Source organism: Octopus sinensis, linkage group LG21 (genome assembly GCF_006345805.1).
Source record: "Octopus sinensis linkage group LG21, ASM634580v1, whole genome shotgun sequence".
NCBI classification, from domain to species: Eukaryota; Metazoa; Mollusca; class Cephalopoda; order Octopoda; family Octopodidae; genus Octopus; species Octopus sinensis.
This window is the reverse complement of record NC_043017.1, coordinates 18,582,914-18,602,282: the sequence shown is the minus strand read 5'-3', so window position 1 is coordinate 18,602,282 and position 19,369 is coordinate 18,582,914. Positions and strand designations below refer to the sequence as shown.

The 19,369-nt window shown below is 37.4% G+C and overlaps 1 protein-coding gene across 2 annotated transcripts in view; it reads right to left on the bottom strand.

Moving 5' to 3' along the window:
* Positions 1 to 17,917, bottom strand: part of LOC115222823 (putative aldehyde dehydrogenase DhaS) — a 26,938-nt gene extending 9,021 nt beyond the window's left edge. For both annotated transcript variants that reach the window (XR_005003314.1, XM_029793129.2), the window contains exons 1-9: positions 17,540 to 17,917; positions 8,934 to 9,036; positions 6,904 to 7,030; positions 5,838 to 6,016; positions 4,482 to 4,744; positions 3,702 to 3,854; positions 1,721 to 1,918; positions 1,428 to 1,526; positions 576 to 818 (exon numbers count right to left, since the gene is read on the bottom strand). Coding sequence is in view for 1 of the 2 variants with exons in the window: in XM_029793129.2 (XP_029648989.1) it covers positions 576 to 818; positions 1,428 to 1,526; positions 1,721 to 1,918; positions 3,702 to 3,854; positions 4,482 to 4,744; positions 5,838 to 6,016; positions 6,904 to 7,030; positions 8,934 to 9,036; positions 17,540 to 17,632 (1,458 nt within the window). In the remaining variant the exon portion in view is untranslated. The remainder of the gene's footprint in view (positions 1 to 575; positions 819 to 1,427; positions 1,527 to 1,720; positions 1,919 to 3,701; positions 3,855 to 4,481; positions 4,745 to 5,837; positions 6,017 to 6,903; positions 7,031 to 8,933; positions 9,037 to 17,539) is intronic.
* Between the last annotated feature and the right edge of the window lie 1,452 nt (positions 17,918 to 19,369).

The following is a 19,369-nucleotide window of genomic DNA, read 5'->3' as shown; positions in this document are numbered from 1 at the left end:
CATGACATAACACCAAAGGTCTCGATCACGGCCATTTGCCTTGGTGAGGCACAACCCTTTATATAAAGAATCCCCCTACATCAATGGTTCTCAACAGGGGCCCAGATGCTTATATTTCTTCAATACACAAAATATTTTAAGTTTTTTCAATACATTTCTTTATAATACCTAATTATACAAATAGGACCTTTCTAAGCATCAAATAGCTATGGGGATCCATGGGTAAATATAATGGTTGAGAACTGCTGCTCTACAGGGTTGCATGACCTGCTAGAAAAAGCAGCCAAATCAGTCAAATCTCCCACAAATCACATTTCCACAATCTTTAAAACAAATACATGCTGGATAATGTTGGCCTGGGTTCCTTGTACAGGATGGCCATGGCCAGATTAGCTTTGATCACAGATCTGTTCAGTCAGAACATCACCACCACAACCAGTCTTACTTCTCTAGCAATAAACAACATCATCCATCATCACCACTTCACTACAATTTTCCCCCACCATCACCACAACCTCCACACTAGTCTTCCCTCTTCACCCACAACACTCACACCATTCCTACCTCGAACTTACCTCTTTCCCACCATCGCGTCCATAACCACTCTGTTTAAACCCTCCAAATCCAGCAGCTGCATCAAACACGTTGTGGCAGTTGATCCAGACGGCTCCGGCATGGATGGCTGATGCCACTTCTAAACCAAGAGCTGAGGTTTCTGTCCACACACTCGCTCCAAGACCATATATCGTGTTGTTGGCCAATTTGATGGCTTCTTTTGCTGTACGGAAAGACATGGCTACCAGCACAGGACCAAAGATCTGTAGGAATGGAAGAAAATTACAAATATACAGAGAAATAAGGGTACACACAGACACACATATACAGAGAGAGAGATACATACATGCATATATACATACATATATGCACAAACACACATACATATACACACACACACACATATACAGAGAGAGATACATACACGCATATATACGTACATATATGCACAAACACACATACATATACACATATATACACACACACACACACACACACATGTATGAGTGGTTATGAAGTTTGCTTTCCAACCATAAGGATTCAGGTTCAATCCCACTGCATGGCATCTTGGGAAAGTGTCTTCTACTATAGACCCAGACTGACCAAAGTGTTTGAGTAGATTTGGTAGGCAAAAACTGAAAGAAGCCTGTTGTGTGTGTGTGTGTGTGTGTGTGTGTGCACATGGTGGTACTTGAGTCTCTGCAGGGGTTACCAGCATCGAGTTTTGTCCCTTCACGTATAAAGCAGAAACTTAGCATAGGTACCAGGGTGGATTGATGAGATCATCTGAAATTGTTGGAAGAGCTGCTCCAGCATGGCCACAATCCACTGACTGAAACCAGTAAAAGAATAAAAGACAGCTAGAAAATTACCTCTTCTTCAACAACTCTGGAGACTGTCTGGACATCTGTAATTAAGGTGGGTAGATAGAAACATCTTTTGTTTGGCATCGTCAACAATGGTTGATACACCTGCATGAATTTGGAAAACAAGGAAATAAATGGCTCAAGAAATTACAATTTATTCAGTTAATCATTTGTCTACTCTCTCAAATACTCACCTTCTGCCGCTGCCACCACCACCATAATCAAAAGGTCATTGGGGACAAGCATATTTTGATGGTCCTGAATAAAGGAACTGGGAGAGACAGGAACACTAAACTTACCTTGGCTCCTTCGTTCCTTGCTTCTTCTACATAAGAATCAATAGATTTTCTTTGACTCTCGTTCACAATGGCACCCATATCTATGGCTTTGTCTTGGCCAGATCCTATGCGAAAACAATCCAATCGCTTCTTAAGTCTGCTGATCATTTCTTCATAAATGGGTTCTTGCACAAGAAGCTTTGATCCGGCACAGCAGACCTGAAGACAGAACCACAGTTAAGGAAAGGAAATCTAAGCTAAACAATATTATCGGTTTCGAATTTTGGTACAAGGCCAGCAATTTAAGTTAATTACATCGGACCCCAGTATTCAACTGGTACTTATTTCATCAACCCTGAAAGAATGAAAGGCTAAGTTGACCTCGGCAGAATCTGAACACAGAATGAAAAGATGGACAGAATGCTGTTAAGCATTTCAACCAGCATGCTGACCATTCAGCCAGACAACTTTATTAAATATTAGAGACTACTGATTAGCAAACTTTGGATCCAAATTGACATTAAATTTTGAAATGTTTCAGATGAGTTGTTGGTAGCAGATTAGTCAGACAAAGACTGCCATTTCTTCACTGCTTAATTATTAATAATTAGCTAGGTTTACATAAACAGTAACTTAGCCATACTTATATACAATAGGAGTCTTTCAGTTTTCATGTACCAAATTCACTCACAAGGCTTTGGACAGCTCAGGACTATTGTAGAAGCAAACTTCTTAACCACATAGCCATGCCTGTGTGTGTATCTGTGTGTGTGTAGACACACACATATGTATATGGCAGTGGCATAGTCATGTGGTTGAAAAATATGTCTTCCCAACTATATAGTTTCAAGTCCCACCATGTGGTGCATTGGGCCAACAAGTGCCTGATGAGAGGATTTTGAAAGAAGCCCATTATATGAACTAAGACATCTCAAAAGTAAATAGACACCCCTCATTATACTCTTTTATTCTTGCACACAATATGTGCTGCTTCATAATATATGTTATATTATTCGGTTTTCATTTCAGATTGTAGTATACTGATTGTTAGAAAATTTGTTTGAAGTATTGCAATGTGTGAGTAAAATGGTGATTATATTGTTTATAGCAACAAGCCATGTCATGAACACCAGAAGCAAAAGAGTTGTCTGGTTTTCAAAGAGGGCATCATCATCATCATCATCGTTTAACGTCCGCTTTCCATGCTAGCATGGGTTGGACGATTTTGACTGAGGGCTGGCAAATCAGATGGCTGCACCAATCAAGGTACTATCAACTTGGATAGCTGGTCCCTCTGTTGGGTTGACATTCGGCAGACTCTCTTTCTCTAATTCATTTTCTTTATTTCAGCAACCTTTCATAATGGCGTCTCCAAACCTCTCTCTTTGCATCCTCATTTAGTGCAAGTAAACCATCATCCATGCGAACACATTTCTCTCTTACCACATCATGATTCTCTCTCACACACTGTCTTGCAACAAGAAATACCTCAAGTCTTTGGTCCTCACGGCACAGAACATTGGCAAATTTTTTCTTATCTGCTTCCCCTCTGGCTAAATAAACCTACCTCCTAGCTTCCCTTCTGGCAGTCTGATACACTTCTTTGCTACCACCGTTCTTCCAGTCCTTCCAAGCCTGTTTCTTTTGTCAACAGAGTGATTGAACAATTTACCAAGAAAGGAATCAACACTTAAAATCAGGCATGAACAACACGTCTGACTATGGGGAAATACCATGTTACTTAAAAATAGGTGAGATTTAGTGACAGGAAGAGCATCCAGTCATAGAAAATCTGCTTCAACAAATTGTGTGTGACCCATGCAAACATGGAAAAGTAGACACATGTGTAGAGAGGATATTTTTTTAAATGTATGCAAATACCTCATCTTCAGAGTGTATTTTACAATATTTTTACATCTAGAAAGGAGCTTTAAAGTGAATTTATAAAATGCATACACCTAGCCTCGAAATAAAGAGCACAGACAGAAAGATTGACACTTACCTGTCCTTGATTAAACCAGATGGCATCAACTACACCCTCCACAGCACTATCAAGGTCAGCATTTTCAAAGACTATCACTGGAGATTTTCCTCCCAATTCCAGTGACAACTTTTTGCCACTTCCAGCGGTCAATTGACGCAGTTTCCGACCAACCTAGAAAGGAAGTAAGAAAGAAACCAATTAATAAATTTAACACCTTTGCTGCCTTCGTTTCAATTAATTTTGAAAATGATGAAAAATTGACTAAAATCACTCATTATGAAGCTGATGTTTGAAACATTAATTAAGATAAAATTTTGATAGAGAGTTTTAATTCGATTACTTCAACCCTTTAATTAACTAACTAACTAACTAACTTCCAAATTACTCTGTCAAACATAATGCTTCTTTATTTATATTGTTTTGAATTAATTCTGCATTTTCTTGTAGCTATTTTGATAATGTGATTGTTTATTTTTAGAATAACAGTGTAGGGTAGGTGGGAGAGGTTGTATATGGCTGGTCTGAACATAAAAAAGGTAGAATATTTGGGTCAGATGTGGAGGGTTTAAATGCTAAAGGGTTAAGAAACTTATAAGCTGGTAGAAAGGGAAGCAGAAGGTCTGGGGTTCAAATGTTTGTCATTCTGTAAAAGGCAGCTCACCACCTTAACAACAACAACAATAATAGTTTATAATTTACTTATTTGTAGTCATTAAAATTGATTAGTTTGTGTTAGCTAGAGGCAAAACCCCTGCTGGAGCACTTAGAGCAAACAAAACAAAAAGGTTGATTACTTACGCCAGTGGATCCAGTGAAAGCTACTTTGTTAACATCAATATGGTCCGCTAAACTGCTGCCAAATGCTCCATTGCCAGTGACAACATTAAATACCCCTGCAGGCAACCCAGCCTGGGCAAAGATCTCAGCCAGTAGCAGGCAGCTGAGCCGGGTATAAGATGCTGGTTTTAAGATGACTGTGTTACCCATTGCCAAGGCAGGACATACTTTCCACATGAGGATCATCAGTGGAAAATTCCATGGAACGATGCCCACGACAACACCTGCAGGAAAAGGTATTTGTATTGAAATTAATTGAAAAAAATTCAGAGATAAGGCAATGTAAGGGTTAAAAGCCTGCTGTGTATTTGATGACCTTTGAACTCAGTCTCAGTGATAGCAATTGAACTACACACAGAAAAACACACAAACACATGCATTCACACACACACACAAATACTCATAAACATGCACATACAAATATACACACACATGTATGCAAATAGACACACAAATACACAAGAAAGGGAGTTTTCATTCCCTCATCTTTGAATGCACTGAGTTAGTAGTTGCTTTGCTGACCAAGAGAATCAACATCACTGTCCATAGCTCAAAGGGATACATTTATCCACACACACACACACGACAAGCTTCTCTCGGTTTCTGTCAACCAAATCCACTTACAGCTTAGGGACAGAGTAAAAAGTACTTGCCCAGGGAGTGAACCCAAATGCACATGCTGGGGTAACAAGGTTCTTAATCATACAGACACATCTGCACCTAGTGTTTGTGTATAGATATGTATGGATGTATGTATTTCATTTTTCTTTGTTTCAGTCATTTGACTGCAGCCATACTGGAGCACTGCCTTTAGTTGAACAAATCGACCCCAGGACTAATTCTTTGTAAGCCTAGTACTTATTCTATCAGTCTCTTTTGCCGTACCGCTAGGTTACAGAGATGTAAATACACTAACATTGGTTGTCAAGCAATGATGAGGGGACAAACACAGACACACAAACATATATATATATATATATATAATGCGCTTATTTCAGTTTCCGTCTAACAAATCCACTCACAAGGTTTTGGTTGGCCCAAGGTTATAGCAGAAGACCCGTGCCAAGATGCCATGTGGTGGGACTGAACCTGGAACCATGTGGTTGGTAATCAAGCTATGTATGTATGTGTATATATGTGGATATGTATGTACGTATGTGTATGTATGTATGTTTACATTCCATATTTTCCTCTAACCAATACTTTTTACAAGTGAACCCTCTAAGATTTAGAACGACACAAAATAATGTGCACAGTTGGCCCTGAATAATGAATTTACAAAAGCTGAAAGAGAAGGACTTTTGTACTGTTCCTTACCAAGTGGTTTCCAGCCCCTCATTTCGGTGTCCATCAGCTGAGCCCATCCAGCATGATAGTAGACGTGGTTTATAACTGTTGGAATATCATAGTCACGAGTCTCTCGGATTGGTTTACCATTATCCATGCTCTCCAGCACCGCCAACAACTTCTGGTGCTTCTGAATGTTTCTTGCAATACTGAAACGAAAATAAATAAAGTTTAATCAGAACAAACAATTGCAACCATGAAAATGCATAAAACTTGGATGGTTTCACATTTGTAAAACAACATTCACATAACTACACTGAGAAGGACAGAGGCACAGAATGCCAACCTCAAAAGCACACCCACACTATAATCACCCCCATTAACTCTTTCGTTACCATATTTCTGTTGCGATACTCTGTGTTTCTTTCAATTAGTTATCATTCAGCTTGTGTTAGGGACATAAATTGTGACTCAGGTTTGGCGGAAGATTTTAATTCAGAACCTTCGAAAACAAGACATTTGCACTACAGTGCCAGAGGCAGTTTCAGTTGGGTTGGTACTGAAAAGGTTAAATTAATCATTTTTTTTTAACCCTTTTGTTACCATATTTCTGTTGAGATGCTCTGTGTTTCTTTCAATTAATTTTAAATATAACAAAAAATTTAGTAAAATAACTTAGTTATCATTAGGAACATAAACTAAGGTTTGGTGGAAGGTTTTAATTCAGAACTTATGCAAACAAGACATATGTACTCAGAGCCAGTTTCAGCCAAGTTGGTAACGAAAGGGTTAAACTACAACCATACAGAAGACCACATTTACACAATAGGGCACCCACAAAAGTGCTCTCAGACACTGCATGATATGCATAAAAACACACAGAATCATACCCTTACAACATGCTAGAAATAGCAGCCATACATCCCTACCCATTAAATAACACCATACAATCTTCAAAGAAAAATACAAGATTGGATAGTCATGACTGGACTGTCTCATCACAGATCAGTTAAATCAGATTTATGATCAATTCTTGGATTAAATAGCAACAATAACAACAGTAGTCCTGGGTAGATAGAGTTGGGCTTTGTCTTACCTGTAGAGATAACGAGCCCTTGTGTGGGGTGACAGGGTACTCCATGAAGTAAAGGCTTTCTTTGCAGCCTTAACAACAGCTTCAACATCATCTTGTACACCCTGGATGGTTGTGGCTAGAATTTCATCTAGAGATAGAAAGTGGAAAAGAGCAAGGAGAAGAGTTTTAATCAGAAACCTTTTTTTTGTGCATATGAGAGAGAAATAAAGAGAGGGGGAGAGAGAGAAATAAAGAGAGAGAGGGATATATATATATTTATATATATATATATATATATATACTAAGCAATAAAGGGTTTAGCAACGAATTGCCTTACCACATACCGAATTTAGAAATAGCAGTCAAAGAGTTATAGCTATTTCTTCTACTAAAAAGGGAGATCTCAGTAAAAACAGCAATTGGAAGGCAGACACAAACAGGTAAGAGAGAATGAATTGACGGCAATCTATCATACAATTTTAAGTTATCTACGGACGCACGTTTCGAAATCAAGTTTTTAGGAAAGCATAAGAATTAAATATTAAATAATTCTACCTTACCAAAACTTCTTTTCTCTTCAGCGTAGAATACTATAATCATAAATGATTATATATTGAATTTTGAGATACTAGAAGGCACCAACTCAACTCAGTATCAGAGCGAGCTAGAATCCGCAACTAGTATCACCAAACTCAAAGTGTGAATGAAAAGATTGTGTCACCAGCCCCTTCCCACCCGCGTGTAGCCAAAACAAGATGCTGTGGTCATCTACTGAGATAAAATATGGTTATCCGTAATAATGAAGGGTGAAATTAATTAATTTATATATATATATATATATATATATATATATATATATAAAGAGAGAGAGAGGGGGGGAGAGAGAGAGAGAGCTTGGCAGCAGAACTTTCTCAGATCTTGGTCCCAAATCTCCTACAGACTTTGGCACTAGTCCTCTCAAAGTTCTTGGTGCTGTATCTTCTATTACACATTGAAGCAAAGCTTTCACTGATCATGGTTAATGACACCAGTCAATTCAATCCATGGTCCTTGAACTTTGAAAGATCATGGCACCAGAACTTTTACTGAATATGGCCTTAATCTATTCAAATAGTGTGGCACAAAGCCATGGGATATTGATTTACACACCATGGTTCAAGTCTGTTTGTGAACCACAAGACTGGAAAGCCAGTTCTTGCAAATGGCCAGAAGATCTTCAAAGACCAAGAAACCATATGTTTTACAGACAATAGCCCCAATTGTCGCTTTCAGATATATTAACCCTTTTGTTACTTTATTTCTATCAGCATGCACTGCCTTTCCTTCAATTAATTTTGAAAATGATAAAGAATTTAGTAAAATAATGGCTATTATTAAGTTAGTGTTTAGAACATAAATTAACATGAAATTTTGATGGAAATCAAATTTAGATCATTTTAAAATAGGAAGTTTCTATCATAGAATCAGGGGCAGGAATGGTACTTAAAAGAGTTAAGAAGCTTGTAAGTTGGCAGGGAAGGAACCAGAAGTCCGGTTCAAATGTTCGCCATTCTATAAAAGACAGAGATCAACTTAACAACTTGTGCTCAACACTTTTGTTAGCATCTTTTTGTTTGAAATACACTGCTTTAGCCCTTTAGCATTCATATTAATTTGGCAAAAATAATCCTTATTTATTTACATTTAAAAAATTTTATCTGATATTATTTTGTAGCTTCAAGACAGGAAAGATGTAATTGCTTATTTTTAGAATGACATTGCAGGGTAGGTGTGAGATGCTGGCTCTGGCCAGTTTGAGCATAAAATGTGTAGAATATTTGGGCCGGATACAGCCGGTTTAAACATTAAAGGGTTAGTTTCATTTAATTTTGAAAAAATTGAATTAAGATAATAATGCCATCATTAATCTTGGATTTGGAACATACATTAACAGTTTTGAAAGAAGGTTTTTTAATATAAATCACTTTAAGCTGGAAGTTACAACAGGAGGTGGGGGGGCAGTCTCAAGCAGGATGGTATCAAAAGGGTTCAAATAAAACTTGTTCATAAACCTGTTGAAGGGTTTGTGCTGTTAACGGTCTCTCGTCCTTCTGGTTTATCCCACTTTCCGTCAATGAAATGTCCAAATTTTCTTTCATGTTTATTTAACCATTCCTGGAAGAGTAAAAGAAAAAAAGTTCCATATAGTTCCATGATTACACGAGATGTAAGGGATGGGGGTCAGGGTAGGGACTAATAAGATAATCGGCACTGTCATGCTATTAGCTGTCAGAAGTGAAAGTAGAAAAATCTGACGCCAACTTCGTGTATTTACGTCAGGTTTATACCTTCGTTAATTTACGCACCACCACACTGTTAGGTTTATAACACAATTGAAGTTCAGTTTAAAGTTTATAAATAAATACATTTCATTCAATGTTCTGTTTAAACTTTATAAATAAATATATTCTTGCATTATTCATTATTGTTTTTAAAAAACACCATATTTCCTTTGGATATATATATATATATATATATATATACACATGTGTATATATACATGTGTATACATATATATATATATATATATACACATGTGTATATATACATGTGTATACATATATATATATATATATACATGTGTATACATATATATATATATACATGTGTAATGTATACACATGTATATATACATGTATACACATGTATATATACACATGTATATATATATATGTATACACATGTATATATATATATACATGTATAGACACATCTTTAATTAAACTATTGACCGCCTTAAAATGGATTTCAATAGACAAATATTACTATAATGGATAATATAAGCATATAACTACTTATACACACATACAATATATACAGACACACACACATTAGTCAGACATATAGCCACATATACATACACACACACATGTGTATGATTGGTGTATGTGATCGCGGTGGTGGTGGGTCATTTGTGCAGATTTGGTGTGATTTCTTTTTTAAAAACAATAATGAATAATGCAAGAATATATTCATTTATAAAGTTTAAACAGAACATGGAATGAAATGTATTTATTTATAAACTTTAAATTGAACTTCAATTGACTTATAAACCTAACAGCGTGGTGGTATGTAAATAAACGGCGTCAGATTTTTCTACTTTCACTTCTGACAGCTAATAGCATGACAGTGCCAGATAGTCTCACATGGTCACTGACCTCAGCCCTGTCATAGACTTCTAGGGATACATCAAACAAGGGATCCCTTTTATTTTTCACCCACCAAAAATTTGACAAATACATTATTTTCAAAATTAACTGAAGCAAAGATAATGTATTTCAACAAACATATGGTAATGTAAGGGTTAAAAGTTGGCAATCATTGACGACCTTTGAACTTTGTGTCAGTGATAGCAATTGAACTCAGAATCTGTCAGCTTTTTTTTTTTTTTCCCTGATATATACAAACATATATCTGATAGAGGTGCAGGTGTGGGTGTGTGGTAAGAAGTTCACTTCCCAACCACATGGTTCTGGGTTTAGTCTCTCTGCATGGAATCTTAGGCAAGTGTCTTCTACTATAGTATTGGGCAGGCCAAAGCTTTGTGAGCAGATTTAGTACACGAAAACTGAAAGAAGCCCATCATATATACAGCAATTCCTCGCCATATCGCAGTTCACCTATTGCAGTTTATTATTTAAGCTTACATCAATTCCTCTATGGTGTTGTTTTGCATTTATAATAAGATAAATATATGCAAATTATAAAAAAAAAAAAATATACAGTATTGTTTCAACTTCGTGGATTTTCATCTATTGTGGAGGGTTTTGGAATGTAACCTGGGATAGTTGAGGGATTACTGTATGTGTGTGTGTCTTTGTATCTGTGTTTGCATCCTCAACAGCCTGACAATTGTTGAAGGCTTGTATGTGTCCCCATAACATAGAAGTTCAGCAAAACATAAGAACAGGGTAAATACCAGGTTTGAAAAAAAAGATACATATTGGGGTCAAACCCTTCAAGGTGGTGCTCCAGCATGGCCACAGTCTAATGACTGAAACAAATAAAAGATAACAGAAGGAACACTAGGCCCTTATCTAAGTCTCCTTAGCTGTTTTCACTCAAACATACACCTTCCTTCCCACTCCCCCTGAAACATAACTACAAAGTCTAACATTCATTATCTCTCTCTCTCTCTCTCTCCATAGTAATTGATACTGGGAATAGGTCAAGTTGTTAAGCAGGATTTGAAAAGTCAAGTGTCAGTGGGCTTACACAAAGAAACCACCACAAGGATTCATGCACACACACACACACAACACACACACACACACGCACACAATAATACAAACAAGCCACAATGGAGTTTCATATAGACACACAAACACACCATGAGAAAATATCACACACACAAATATCAAACCACAAAACTTTACACACGCACACACACACACACACACAGGCACATGAATGACAGTGTTGTAAAGACGTTTGCCTTCCAACCACATGATTTCTGGTTCCGTCCCATAGCATGGCACCATAAGCCTGGAACAAGTAGACAGAATCTAAAAGTAGTTCATTGTGAGAGTGAGAGTGTATATGTGTGTGTATGTGCATGTGTATGAGCATGTATGTGTGCATTTATGTATGTGCATGTGTGTGTGCATGTGTGTGTATGTATGTGTGTATGTCTCTCTCCCCGCTTCACTTGATTCTATGCAAAAATTGTAAATGAACTTCAGTCATTCAAGCATGAAAAAACATGTCTGGACAGGCAAGGCAGGCAGACAATATTACCTTTATTGGGAAGGGGTAAGTGTTGGCAACCGGAAGGTTCTCTGGCAATAGAAAATATTTCTCAATATCTTCTGTCTGAGCCTTACAAGCATGTGAAAGTGGATGTTAAAATGAAGATGATGATGATGACGATAATGATGGCTGTCCACTCATGACCAAAAAAGACCATCACTAATCATTGCCCATACAAAACGACAGCAATGCCTATGCATGAAGTTGTTGCAACAATTGTTGGCTTCACCTGGGTTCTCGTCAGCAGCTTCCGTACTTGCTGTGGCGTCCTCCTCCACAACTAGGCATTGAATAGTTGCAAAACATAAAATTTAGGTCCAATAGGGCTTGCACAGCACCTCCCAGATCCTACTGACACAATCTAGAGACAAGCCTGGGTGAGATATCCAGTGCCAACAAGGGTTGCAGGCTCAGGAATGTGGGAGCACAACGATCTCAAGTGCAAGCAAAATATCTCCAAAATGTTCATTGCCACTCCTTGCACATCTGGTTTTATACCAGAGTGACCTTCTCCTGGGGACATGCCTTAACAAAAGATAAGGGGTATCTCATTCCTAGTGGTCTTCCAGCACATTGGACACTAACTCAACATTTCTGAGAGCCCATGATAATAATCCATTTATAATAATAATAATATAATAATAATAATAATAATAATAATAATAATAATAATAATTGTGTACAGTGCTCAGGTGCACTACAACTCATCTAAAGTGTATATATAATCAGGTGTAGTTTCGGCGGATTTCGGAAAGCATGAGGGCCTTAAAGGATGCAGTGTCATGGCAGTCAACAACTGACGCAGGCAGTTTATTCCATGCTTCAGCAACTCTGAGCGTGAAAAAATGTTTCCGAAAGTCATGGGAGCTGTGTTGTTTTCTGACTTTGTAGGCATGTCCACGTGTGTTAGACACATGGAGATCAAAAAGGTGTTCAGTGTTGTTGTTGGTGAGGTGGTTGATAACTTTGTGGGTGTTTACCAAGTCCGTCGCCAGATGCCAGAGCTTCAGTGAATCCATGCCCAGGGAAACCAGGCGCTCAGAATATTTATAAACACATTATTGATGATTGATGATGATTATTGTCGTAAAAACGAGAAGTTGTTCTGTGACATACACAACAATGCTTTACATATTTTTTGTTTGAATCTGCTGGAATGTGTTAAGAATAAATATGCAAGTCATGGCCATACACAATGCAGATAATGATTTTATATGTGTATGTGTGTGTATCTATATGTATATATGTGTGTGTGTGCACATATATGTGTGTTTATGTGTATGTGTGTACAAAATTGTCACTAAATGTGACTAAAGAAACACCTACATTGCTAGAAATAAGAGCTAAACTGCTATAATGCTGTAGTTAATGCACATGAATGAAAACATAAGCACTAACAGTGTATATGTTTTCATACATCTGTGTTAACTACAACATTATAGTAGTTTAGCTCTTATTTCTAGCAATGTAGGTGCTTCTTAACACCTTAGTCACATTTAAGTGACAATTACAATTCTCGTATTTGGTGAAAAATAGCAAACTGCTGTTTATATTATATTATATATATATAATATATATATATATATATATATATATAAACATATATATACGGTTCCAGGTAAATTCCATCGTGAGAAAATTCCACTACAAAAAGATGTCTGTAATGTCAACCTTAGAAATGTCACGAGGATGGAAAAAGGAAAACAAAAAGTAGAACATTTTCTGTTCCAGATTTCATGCTTGTCAGACATTCTGATGACTAATGCCTTACCACACACACACACTGCCACCACTATCTTTTCCCACTTCATCAGTTAACACTTGTTTTGACAATTATTATGACCAGGCTCCCGTGGCTTTTATGGGTTTTCCCACGAGTAAACCTTTCGAAGCGCCTCCCCCTATTGGGAGTTTTAATTGTTACTTACATTTCGTTGTTATCCTGCTTTTGTACACGGACTTTTTCAAACGGACAAAACCCTTTGTAACTTTTGTCCTGTGTTTTGTCCCTTTATGTTTTAATTGATTTTTGTAAGCCCTTGTGGCCAATAAACGAATGAATTATTATTATTATTATTATTATTATTATTATTATTATTATTATTATTATTATTATTATTATTATTATTATACATTGATGGTGAGAGAGAGAAGAAAAGGAAATATTCCACTTTTATATAGTTTCTTTTTCTTTTATAGATTTTTATCCGTTACTTGTTTCAGTCAATACACTGACCATGCTGAGGTACCACCTTGAGCAATTTTAGTAGAAGGAATTATCCCATCATGCTGATTCTTCCTGAGAACTACATTAAAGGTATGCTTGTCTGTGGAGTACTCAACCACTTGCATGTTAATTTCATGAGCAGGCTGTTCCATTGATCGGATCAACTGGAACCCTCTTCATCATAACCAACAGAGTACCAAAGATATATACAGAATGTGCTCCTTTCAGGTTTTGTCAACCAAATTCATTCACAAGACATTGGTTGGCCTGAGGCTATAGTAGAAGACACTTGCCCAAGATGCCACTCAGTGGGACTGAACCTGGAACCATGTCATTGGGAAGCAAACGTCTTACCAAACAGCCACTCCAGCACCATTCATCGATCTTTAATATTTGCTCCTATCAAGGGCAGACTCGGGGGGGGGGGGTACATGCTCCCCTTAAGAAAAGAAGTGTGCCCTACTAAATAATGTTATTATGCCCTTTCCTTCTGAATTGTATGCCCTTCTGACCTTGTCCCCCCCTCTTCAAAAAGTTCCCGGGGCTGCGCCTACCTATAATGTTTAAAGGTTTTGATTAGCCTCTTTGATTTCCTTCAAAGTTAATTTTGTTTAAACCAGGTGATGGATAGATGGACAGACTTATTCGGTATATAAGGAGAATAACGTTGGCAAAAACAGAATGTATGTGTGTGTGTATGTGTTAGTCCCCCCCCACCATCGCTTGACAACTGATGTTGGTGTTTTTACGTCCACGTAATTTAGCAGTTCGGCAAAAGAAACGCAGTACTAGGCTTAGAAAGAATAAGTCCTGGGGTCAATTTGTTCGACTAAAGGTGATGTTCCAGCATGGCCGCAGTCAAATTAATGAAAAAAATAAAAGAATAAAAATTTATAAGGATAATATTTATAATTCTTCACTTAGCGGTTCGGCAAAAGAGACCGATAGAATAAGTACTGGGCTTACAAAGAATAAGTCCCGGGGTCGATTTGCTCGACTAAAGGCGGTGCTCCAGCATGGCCGCAGTCAAATGACTGAAACAAGTAAAAGAGTAAAAATGAATCTGCCGTTTTTTGATGGGTGAGCTGCACTCGCTTAGCGCACCCGGAATACATGCAGAATAGCGTTGGTAAAAATAAAAGGTTCTGGGTATGGCCGTGTGGCTTAGAAGCTCACTTTACAACGGCATCATTGCAGGTTCAGTCCCAGTGGATAGCAATTTGGACAAGTGTCCTCAGTTAATGTTTTATAACTTGACCCTAACCGTCCTCTACTATGGCCCTGAAATGACCAAGGCCTTGCGAATGAATTTGGCAGATAGAAATTGTGTGGAAGCCTGCTGTGCGTGACGCACCACCGCCGCTTAACAGTTGACTAGTTTACGTAATTCTGCGGTTTGGCGAGTGACACCATCAGACTTTAAAAAAATAATAAGCACACTAAAACAAGTAAAAAGATAATGAAAAAAAAATCCAAAAGAATCAAAATGTTTCATAACGCATACATGTAGAATAGCGTCGGTAAAAACAGGTTCTGGATTAAGTGAAAGCGGAGTTATTTTTTTGTTAAAGACATCGGATCATCGAACGGTGATCGAATCAATTTCTTTATATCAAGAACTTTTATACTTCTGCGGGGATTGTTTGAGAATATAATGGGTTAATTCTTATTAAATCAAAAAATATGACATTAAACACCTCCTAACGGAGTTATTAAGCGTGACAGATATTGTAACAATTTCCGACATCCTGTTACAAATGCAATAGATCGGGATTTTTTACTCGACAATACTCGAACTAACGGTTTATGTGCATGAATACATCCCATCCTTTATTCCAGTGCTTTTCAAACTTTTGGCTGGAGCGGAACCCCAAGGAAACATTCCACTGGCTCGAGGAACCCCTGTGCAATAATTTAATTGTCTTATGCACACATATCTGCACAGGAGAATTAAAAATTACTGCCGATTTTAGCAGTTTTGTAACTTCTTGCGGAACCCCTGAACTGTACTAGCGGAACCCTGGTTGAAAACCACTGCTTTATTCAGACATACTACACTTAGGGGTATATGATCTTAAGTTTCCTTTTAAGACAATGTGGAGTTATGTAAGGAAGATTTGGCCAAAACAAAACCGATAAACTAAAATGCTAACTATTTTTCACTAGGTCACGAACGTTCACTTTCATTTTGTTTTTCATTTCGCCATAATAAAATTGTATTTTTCTGGGTCTTTATGTTCTGAGTTCAAATTTCACTGTGGTCAACTTTTCATTCCATCCTTTCAGAAGTCGATAAAATAAAGTATCAGTCAATTACAGGATCAATGACATTAACAAACCCTCTTTGCCGGCCTCACGTCTAAATCAGAAAACAATTATTAATGCTAGCATTAACCCCGAAAAAGTTTGGGGGAAGGAGCAACCAGGGGTATGTAATTGAATACATCTGAGTTTCTCACATGGGGCAGCCCCCACCTAACACGTGGGAGATGGAGGGCTAAGAGAATTTAAAATCAGTAGACAAACTGCAGTGTTTAAAATAAAAATCAAGATGGTTTTAAAGATTTAAACTTGTCTAACGCCCTCGCAAAAGAAATGGGAATTATTCAGCTGCTAATTTCATACAGGGGTAAAATGTATACACCCAAATATTATGGTGTTGGGCATTTATTTGTCAGGCTTATCTCCACTCCAGAACAGGAGAGAGCGAGGGATCGATTAACGATTTAGGGCAACAATACTGAACTGTCTGTTCCCTGTTTTAGAGATACAGGGGGTGGATCACTTGATAAAGAACTGTCATTTTTTTAATAATGAATTCTATGTGCCACACACATTGAACCTACTATATATATTTATTTAATCGAACCTCAATGAATGAAAGTAAAAAACGACCGAAGTGTCAGCAAAGAAATTTTATCCAGCATCCCAATCAATTCTGTTAGCCACCATCAGTACCAAACTATACCACAACTTCAGCCCCAAAGAGAGACGAACCATCGAGGGAGCTTCTATGAGGTCGTCAGAAGGAAAGAAACGACATATTGGTTGATGTAGTCGTAGATACGTTAAAGAAAATATAAACAGGCGAGGTGGTTACGATTGGAATGACTTTGATCACAGGTCTGTCTATTTGATCAGGACTGACCTGGAGATAAACAAAATCAAGCTTAAACGGACTTTGACACTAATTACCTTGCAATTAACAACTTTATACATGAGGGCCTCTCAGAGGTCATTCTGTTAATTAGAAATAGCAGTCAAAAGCTTTGCATCGTATCGTCTTGAAAAAAGACACGTTTAATAAAGTCCTATATATATATATATATATATATATATATATATAATATATATATATATATATATATATATAAACGGGTTGGTCGAGTCTGGAACGTCTTTGTTCATCTGATAGATTGACTCAAACACAAACTGACCTGGAGTTAAACAACACAACTTTTTAAAAAGTTTACGAAGAAAGAAAGTTATTATATATCTAATACAAGTTTATACATTGTCAGGGTATTCGAATAAATGTCTGATTAAGTGATTGATTGAATGATTAACGCAAAACTGAATCAAAACACTGTAAAATGACAAAGAAGAAAGATCGAAAATGTAGAATAAATATTTGATTATTACCTGGACGATGGTGTCGGCTTCTGGAGCGGGACCATAGCTGAGGGAGTCGAAAATAGTTTGGGTTTGGAAAAGGGAATTGCTTTGGGACGACATAATAATTATAAGCACCTATAAAACTAATTATTCAGACAAATAAAAGTTAATATAAACATATATTTGTATATCTATATATACTTATATATGTTTATATACTCAACAACTATAATATAAATATATATGTGTGTCTGTGTGTCTGTGTGTATAAGCACAAGGTTAGTTTTCTCAAACTCGTGAGTTTGCGCGAAAACACTTGTTATTTCGTTTCCACTCCTTTTCCCACTGAGGAAAAACAAACGATGGAGTAGAAGGGGTGGGGGAGAAAGATTTATCATCTACTGTGGTGATCATGTGATGGTAGTGGTGGTGGTGGCATTCTTGTGGGAATGGTGATGGAGGTGGACGTGTTGTTGTTGTTGGTAATAGTAGCGGCGAGCTGGCAGAAGCGATAGCACGCCGGGCGAAATGCTTTGCAGTATTTCTTCTGCCGTTACGTTGTGAGTTCAAATTCCGCCGAGGTCGACTTTGCCTTTCATCCTTTCGGGGTCGATAAATTAAGCACCAGTTACGCACTGGGGTCGATGTAATCGACTTAATACTTATGTCTGTCCTTGTTTGTCCTCTCTGTGTTTAGCCCCTTGTGGGTAGTAAAGAAATAGGTAATAATAGTGGTGGTGCAGGTAGTAGCGGCGGTGGTACTTTCTTTGAAGTAGTGTTTGTAGTGATGCGATGATGAAGATGGTGGTAATGGTAATGGCAGTGAAGGTGATGTTGACATCTTTCTTGGAATGATGATAATGGTGGTGGTGTTGAGCCCAAAGTAGAGCAGCCTCAATTAATGGTGTTCCAATCGTGACCATCTCGACACATTTTTCAGTCGCAGTATATCTGGGACTATGCTATCCCGTGTGTTCTTCCTAGTTTATGACAGTAGAATGTGACTTGAGGGAGATTTGGTTGCCATTCTTAATACGTCGATTGATAACTAAGTTTTTAGCTTGGATGAAGCAGACACCAATGATCAATGACACTCCAGTCGTGTCCATCCCGTCTTTTTGTCTGCTAGGGACTGCATTCTTCAGAGTGGTAGTTGTGGTGGTGGTTGAGATGCAACTAGCATGTTTCGACCTTATTGGAACTCCTTAGTGAAGCATTTCTACTAAGTTGGCAAAATATATATAAATTCTTCCTTGGAAGAAGGAGCTGGTTTCTAACAAAGATACAAAGCTCCATCTTTGGAATAATAGCTTATGAAATCAATGTCACATTTTAAACCTGAGAAAAGTCTTGCATAATTTTACTGTTCCGCTTACAAATTGCATTTGTTATGTGCGAATCAGTTGATTTCTTTTCTGAAAATCCAAGCTTATCCAAACTGATAGATATTTACTTACAAAACCAAGTTTACCAATTATTATTGGTACAAATGTAAATTTGTAATCTTGATGTACAAACTGGAGATTTTGAAGCAGTCATTCACAGTTATTTTCTTTCTTTTGATTTTCAAAGAGATATTCACATCAGCAGGCCAGCTGACTTCTTTGATGGTACATACTTCTTCATATATGTCCCCAACAACAACATCCAACCTGTTATGCTTACACTTGACGGAAGTTTTGATAGCAATGTTCCACCAGTATTTCTCGTGCTCATATTTGTGTATGTATCCAATAACAAGAGAATTCTTCATCATCATCATCATCATCATCACCACCACCATCAGTTAACATCTGTTCTCTATACTGGCATGGGTTGGGCAGTTTGACAAGGAGCTGACCAGACTCCAAATATCTG